Here is an 8,035-nt window from a genome sequence, read left to right as displayed (position 1 = left end):
TATCAATAATGCTACACATAAGTACCGTCAAGTTAATGACATAATGAAAGGCCGAGTGATTCGTTTGTTTGTAAAAATCTATAGCCATTGGTATTATTCCCATTTTTCAGTGGGCCGATACAGCCGCACCCCCCAAAAATATGGAGCAATGTTATAATAATAACGAATAATAATAATAGTAAATGAATGAATAAAAGGTTGAATAAAAACTGATTTTTAATGGTAATAAATTTATGTCTTAATGCTAGATGGTTCCATACAAAACAATTTAAATTCTGACAAAAAAAGGTTTAGGGATTTGCAATTCACTGTCATATTTGATAACTTATGCAGTGTAAATAATGCAGTATTTACCTTCCAAACTTAAATATTCCACTTCCACGACACAGAGAATCTACTTTTATAATCAATGCATAATGCACAGAACCTAGTCCTGTTACAATGTGCAATGCACACAATCTACTCCATTTTTTTTTTCAAAATCAATGTGCCACCATTTTAATGTACCAGTTAGTCTTTTTTTGTTGATACTGTTTGTAACAACTGGCCATATGTTAAGACTTAATTGATATCATTACATCACAAATGCTATACCAATATACATAAACAAATGCTTGTTGTATATTCCAAATTCAGAGTCTCCAGTTCTTCCGTAAAGATGACAAAGCAACCGATTTTAGTCGACATGCCCACAGTGATGCGTATGAATTGTCATTAGAGGTCACTCGGCTGAAATGTCTATCTCATCTGGTCAAGAGTACCTCATCTTGGGGTACCACTGCTGGGTTCCCCCAAGTAGACAATAGAGGTGATACCATCAGGGACTGGTTCGGTGAACCAGGTGTGGATATCCGCCTAACTCATGTTATGTACAAGAGATGCCAAACTAGCTTAAGAATGCGGATTTTGTGTATAAATAGTTATTTCACTTACCTAGAAATACTGTTATCATGTACCTGTAATAAAAGATGAATGCCAATTAAAAATTGTCTGTTGATAAAGGTAATTCAATATACAAATTATTTCCCAGAACATGCAATACTTCAGCTAGCTAAACTCGAGTTGAAATATATCATCCATCTGAATCTATAATGTCAAAGCTTTCGGTTTCACTAGTAGGGGGCAAGGGACATGTGGGTGGGGAGCAAGTGGGTGGGGGAGAGACGAGGGAGGCATGAGGGAGAGAAGGAGACATGAGGGAGAGAAGGAGACATGAGAGAGAGGGAGAGAAGAGGGCGGCAGGAGAGAGGGAGAGAAGGAGGGGGGGGGGGATCAAGAATTTGAGGTAGTGGGGAAGGAAGGGGAACTATCTTGGGCACTGCTGGATACCTCCTTCTAGAATTATAAATAATGTGATATTAACTATTTGGAACTATGAGAGATGTCATATTGTATGATGATGTTTGTCCTCCGGAGTCGAAGATAACCATGACTTCAATATATCAAGTCGAAGGTCGGTAGCTGTGTGTCAGATGATGCAGAATGATTGTGGTGACATCATAATGACATCAGAGAAATGTCATTTTGTATACAGATTAAACAGTTACCAGGTAATGCACATTTTACAAAAGGATGTGAAACCCACGTATAGGGTAGCATCAACAATACTCTACAGTATCACAAATATTAGCAATACATGAGCAATGATCAGAGTGTACTGAGAACAGTACACACACCGTTGGAATGATCATCAAATATTAACACAGTACATATTTAGGTAGTACCAGTACAAATGACTGACAAAGTTAATTCAGTTATGTTTCATTTTCAACTGGTGTAACATTTTACTTAAATGATAACAGATCCCAGGCCGATGATCAAATGTTTCACATCTTACAGGATATTAAGTACTATACAATCAATCTAGTAAACCATAGTAGATGAGAGAGCTGTACTGTACCGTATCACTAATAACTTAAATCATTACCCATACATTCCAACCCTTATACCTTGAGATTTCTATCTGTTTGGTTCTAAAAAGAAGAACATTGTTGAGAACAATGATAGATTTTATTTAAAAAAATGGTATTTAACATCCATTGTACCTACAAATCTTAAAGGCTCAAGGAGAGTTGAATCCCATCTTAAGAAATGTTTACCTCTCATACATGTTGAATACTGTAGTTGCTACTGGTCTGCAGGAAGATAGGTAGCGTGCCCCCATTCCCTCTCTCTCTATATATATATATCTCTCTCTCTCTATATATCTGTGTGTGTGTGTGGGGAAGGGGGGGGGACAGGTCTTAAGAATGCTGTAGCAAGCACTGACATTACCTTCCACACTTACCTAAAATTTACTATGTTGGCAATTTTGTTCTTTTCCGAGCAATTGCATCTTCAACCGCACGAAGCTGTTTCAAAAGTTCTTCTCTGCGATTTGCTTGTGGTTTCTTTACTGGTTGCGATATAGTAACCACAGCAGGAGGGCTTCTGGCTACCATCTGTTGGATGATAGGCAACTAGATATGGTTCGCTGTCACATTCCCCAATCAAAATTTATGAAACATTCTTAAAAATAGCAATGTTCAATATCCCCTCCGTGTCTCTACACATGTTGTATAATACCAGCAATACGTATATATGTGCAAAATTATATGCAATATGTAAAATATATTTATATTTTCATATACTGTAGTATTATACAAACAATGTGTGTTTTACTGTTAAATACTACCAGAATACTAAAGCACATACCATACAGGTACATACTACAAGTAAATCATCATACATACAGAACTCCATAAACACTACTGTACATGTGTATTTACACATACTATGTAGTGCTGCACTTACCTTTGGTGGTGGTGGGTCGGGCGGCGGGCTTTCAGGCTTACGTTTGCGAATAAGTTTACCTCCAGTGTCCGATTCACCACCTGAAAATGTAATTGCCAAATTAATATTTAGTAATACTGCATATAGAATTTAAAATAACATTTATTGCATATTTGTTTCATTTAATTCAAAATGCAGTATTGTTACAGTAATTTCACTTTCTTCAGATCTTTTAGAAGTATTATTAATACAACGATTTGCGTGTCCTATTAATACTAATTATTAGCAATAATAATTGTCCTAATCTGTCGCTGATTTCCAGTACAGTATCACGAACCTTAATCTGACATATTGTTCAGTTTCAACTGTCTCAAACTTAAGCAAACTTGTTCCAATACTCACTATCATCCTCTTGCGGTAGTACAGGTTTGTCCAGGCGCTTAAGAGCTGGTCCTTTGAGAGTTAACTTGATTTGTTGTTTCTGGCCAGAAAGCTGCAAGGTAAATCATTTCATTATTTAACGTACTAGTAGATGCAGCATGGGTACATCAATGTTAATTACCACCATTACTAAATTACTAGTGTTAATGTACAAAATGCATATTTACATACATGATTATGCTGCATAGTGGAGCATGCATAAGAATGCATCAGGAGTGAAATATATTATGCACCTAAATTTTACTTATTTATTATTTTTTTTAAGTTTAATGTGGCTCGCAGGCCCACATATTCACCACAGTCCGCACTCCATTCAATAGTGTTAATGTGGCTGCAAAACCCTAAGGATGTTCCTGGGAGAAATTCTTGTTAGTATATGTAGAAAATGCTACACAAAGACATGTCTCACCTTCATGGGATCCATGGCTTTACTCTTGGCTTGACCGTATGATACAGTTCCCTGAGTCATCCTTCGTTTCTCACCTAAAGCACAAAAGTACATGATTTAGAACAGAGTGAAAATTGATACAATTACTTTTATATACCCCAGAAAAAATATATATACATTTTTTAAATAAGTAACATTTATATGAGATTATTAATGTTAATTAAAGTGTTTATCCATCACTTTAATTAAAAACAAAGAAAAAGGTTTTAATTTATTAGGAGCAAAATCAAAAGCAAAAAAGCTCTTTGAAAGTTAATTAGCAAATTTCTTAATTGGGTATTTCTGCAATAGCAATTCAGTTTTCAATGAACCCCGAGCACGTCACATGCAACCATACATTTTTTATTTACATGTGACAGTGGACGGCATTGTTAGCTACCCCCATTGGTCATTCGTGTGTCCGTTCCTCGACACTTGTGTCATCGTTGTGTCCGACGAATTGCATTAGTGGTTCTAACATTTATGATGACAATTGTGTTACAAAAGAAGAATTACTGATCATTGAACAATAACTCAGCAAGGCCGAGAGGGAACAATTTGTTGACAAATCAGGCATCAAGTGAGTATGAAAAGATACTTTCTGAACAAGGCACTCGAATTCTCCCTAAGGTAAACTCACTGAATGTCCCATTGAACATTGTCCTTATAGCAAGGACAGGGCAACGTTCTGCACTAGTGTAGCAGGGATCTTTTAACAAAATTTGCCGAGACATAGTGATGCTGGTAAGACAATGGAAAACAGTTTCCTCCATGCCCTATCTGGCATCACAAGGACTGCCAAGTAGCACTCTCCCCAAACACCTAGTTTCCAGCCTAACTGCTACCATATAACCTCACCATCACCAGGTCCACAGCCCTCAAATGCTCTCACATTCTGAATTAGAAACATGGGGGGGAATTGGAGCATTCAAGTGTCTATCCAGTGAGTAGCATTTCAAATTCAAAGTCTGACTTCTGATTTTCTGTTCTGATTTTACACAAATAATCCCAGTGATGCAGAAGTACTCTTTAACATCTACAACTAATATGAATAGGGAATGAACTAATCAGAATGTAATTGTGTAACAAAGACTGATTGTAACAAGTAATTTTTTTTTTGTAATTTTTTTGTAAAAGATTGTAATGAAGTAACAATTGAGACTGATTGTCTGCACATAGAAGTTGAGGGAAACCACGAAGGATAAGAGCACCTAGAGAAAAGGTCTGGAAACCATGGCTGAACTGGCCATAAGAGAGACAACAAAAGCAAGCAAACCACATGCTTCAAGTGGACAGCTAAAGCACATTGACTGAAAGAAGTATAACTCATCTCTCAATAGTTCCAATCCAGACACAGCATCTGCTACTACTGCATCCTGATTGTGGAAGGGAGCCATATATTGTGCACATTGCATGCAGTAATCCCATAATTGAAAATGGGCATAACAATAGATAAATCTACTTATCTTTAGTCAGATGCAATGCAGGGCATACACAAAGCAGCAAAAATTCACCTGCCTGACAAGTGGTTCTCAAAATTTTGACATAATATGCCCCCAGATACGAGAAACAAGGGAAGATGGGATGCAATCCAGGCTACATCTGTCTCTGGAAGAGCATGGAGCCCACCTGGATATTCCACAAGCCCCTAACCACAAACACTAAGAAGGCCAAGGCTGGGACTTGAGCTTCTTAATCAGAAATCATACTTGCCATTTACAGACAACACAGAACCTTGGGCTACAGGCAAGGTTGCTGATTAGGAACCCAGACGAGTCAGCTGTTAAAGTAAACAAAGACAAAGTTCTCTGAAGACCATACTGCTAAATCTGAAAAAACCTCATGGTATCTAGATACAGTGGTACAGTGTGACAGTGTGTGCACCCTACATAGAAGCTCAGCCAGTCACTGCATTGTGGATGACTAAGTGGCATTCTACAGAAGAGCAAGTTATCAGTGGGGTCAGAGCACCTGGCGGATTAACAACTATGTTGTCGCGCTGAAGGAAAGACACGATGATAGCACTGACCAGCAACAAACTGAGGATTATTCTCTTTGAGGAATCTTCTTTCACCATAGAGGAGCTAAGAATAAACCCCAAGAGACTGAATCCCCTTTATGTCCAACATAAAACGAAAGTGAGCACAGCAGGAAAAGGACAGATGTCCAAGACCAAGAAGTAACCTAGGGGTGGGAATCATATAAGGATTAGGTGATCAAGCTCCTACCAGGTGGAATGCTGAAGCTGAACAGACACCACATGCTTGCAGGCAAGGGATATAGTGCTGCAGATAGTGACTGCTTCCCAAAGAATCAAGGTCAATCAATTTCCCACATCTCAGGGAAAGCAGCAGCTGCTACTGCTGTTGTAACAGACACAAACACAGGCAACAACCTCAACCCTTCCAACTTGGCCCATTCTGAATGCAACAGCAAGTAGAATAATTCCAAGCAAGTATAGAATATAATTACATCTGCTATGAGGTTCTCAACAACAAGGCATTGCTCTAAATGACAAGCCTGAATGTGGAGCAGCCACAAGACCTCGCCTACACAAGAGACACGAGAAACCTCCTTCCACTAAAGAACATCACTGTAAATCGTAGGTTGCCTGACAGCCAAGAGAATCTTAGGACCAGTAATAAAGCCATGATACAGAGGATGAATCAAATTGCCTTCAAGAAGAAATATGTAAAGTCCTACGAACCTGAACAGCATGGAGGCAAGACTGGGAGAAGCTTAGGAGTACCAGAACAATGTCATCCATGAGTGGCCCATTGAACCGGCTTTAATATTTTAAAAAGGAACTATAATACTCAAATTAAGCAGGTGAACAGAAAATTCTCCCAGCACTAAGGTAAGTGTTGTCTAAACCACAGCCCAAACAGGGAATGGACAGGAATCAAAACAAATCTTGTATACTGATTTTGGAGGAACTCCTCTTTACCCAAGTAAAAGGAGGGCCCAGCCACCGAGCCCTGCCACAATGTGAAGTCAATCCCCTGGACACTGCTTAGGGACAACAGGACTCAAACACAGGACACAAATACTTCCATTGGGAAGGAAATATATGCTTCCTAGGTCTGCTCATCGCAAGAATGATAGGTAGATGGGACACCAGGAGCATAGCTCTCATCCTGTAACTCCACTTAGGGCAATTACCTATTTGACAAAGCAATAAGGGAAGACAGGACTCCACAAGTGAAGTTTTCATTCTGTAACTTCACAGTCATTTGACAAGGCCTGGCTGCACATCATAATTTTTAGCCCTGTGCAGGTAAATCATTTGTCAACTAGCTTTTTTCTATTTAAGCTTTGGGTATTTTTCTACTAAACACTGAACTAATCCCAGATTAAAATGGATGCTTCTCATTAGGGTTAGTCCTCCTCTGCAGGCAATTACAGTGCCTCTGCAAACACTATAATTGCAGAAGGTTATGTGTAACCTGTATGAATGTAACTACCTGTCCAATATCTTTTATTTTATTTTTTTTAAGGAAGCTCATTTGTATCCAGCAGAGCCAGTCCATGAGTAGGATAGAATGTGCATTTTCATCATAATCCTAATACTGTAGTTGTAAAGTTGCAGTTTCTTCATATATGCATTGTATGAAATCAATGTGGGTGTCATAGTTTGTATATCAGAATAAACTTCTAGAATTACTATCAATATTTTGATGGCCTTACTTAGGAATGCGTAACACATGACTGCTTGGCACACCTGGCCCATACATAGGGCCCTATGCACATATAAGGGGGGTGTTTGGCAAATACTTAACATATATGGCACACATGTCTGCCACAGGCTTTTGCTAAATTCACATGCCATATACCCAGAATATCCCTGAAAGCAACAATGCAAACAACATATTGTGATCCACGCTGTAATACCTCTTCTTCGGCTCTCCACACTGGAGGCTGAGCTACTACGAGAGTAACTAGACCGAGATCTAGACCTGGTGACACTTCGACCTCTGGATCGAGATCTTGATGTGGCAGAACTCGACCTGGAGCCAGATCTTGATCGCGAGCGACTGGATGAAAACGTTCTACCAACTCTGAAACCAAGAAATAAGATTAATGACTTCTATAAGAAAAGTACCGTAATTATGATCATCTGATACATGCATAAAATATCCCTATTATCCCTACCACTCAATCATCATCTATTCATTGAATTTGACTACAATCTCAAGACACTTTTCTCAATATTACATTTAATTGGCTTTTGCATTCAACATCTTTTCATAGTATTCTCGTCCCTAACTTAATGCTCCCAACCCCACATATGCACTGAAGGTTGTCCACTTGAAATGATCTAACTTCACATTTTTTATAGCATTCTCCTGCTACTGTACACCGGCAACTCTCGCCCACACACAAAGGCAGGCACTG

The 8,035-nt window shown here is 38.7% G+C and overlaps 1 protein-coding gene across 7 annotated transcripts in view; it reads right to left on the bottom strand.

Annotated features, from left to right (window-relative positions):
* Window positions 1-213: 213 nt before the first annotated feature.
* The window catches only part of LOC123775033 (zinc finger CCCH domain-containing protein 18), a 45,661-nt gene continuing 37,839 nt past the window's right edge, over window positions 214-8,035 (bottom strand). For 6 of the 7 annotated variants that reach the window (XM_045769796.2, XM_045769799.2, XM_045769797.2 and 3 more), the window contains 6 exons: window positions 7,532-7,698; window positions 3,623-3,696; window positions 3,175-3,265; window positions 2,794-2,873; window positions 2,288-2,441; window positions 214-956 (listed from right to left, as the gene is read on the bottom strand). In XM_045769796.2, coding sequence (XP_045625752.1) covers window positions 2,298-2,441; window positions 2,794-2,873; window positions 3,175-3,265; window positions 3,623-3,696; window positions 7,532-7,698 — 556 coding nt within the window. In that variant the 3' untranslated portion in view covers window positions 214-956; window positions 2,288-2,297. The remainder of the gene's footprint in view (window positions 957-2,287; window positions 2,442-2,793; window positions 2,874-3,174; window positions 3,266-3,622; window positions 3,697-7,531; window positions 7,699-8,035) is intronic. The other variant, XM_045769800.2, reaches the window with a different exon arrangement.

This window comes from Procambarus clarkii, chromosome 92 (assembly GCF_040958095.1).
Source record: "Procambarus clarkii isolate CNS0578487 chromosome 92, FALCON_Pclarkii_2.0, whole genome shotgun sequence".
In the NCBI taxonomy this organism is placed as follows: domain Eukaryota; kingdom Metazoa; phylum Arthropoda; class Malacostraca; order Decapoda; family Cambaridae; genus Procambarus; species Procambarus clarkii.
Note: the sequence above shows the minus strand (reverse complement) of the source record. Positions and strands in the feature narration are given on the sequence as shown.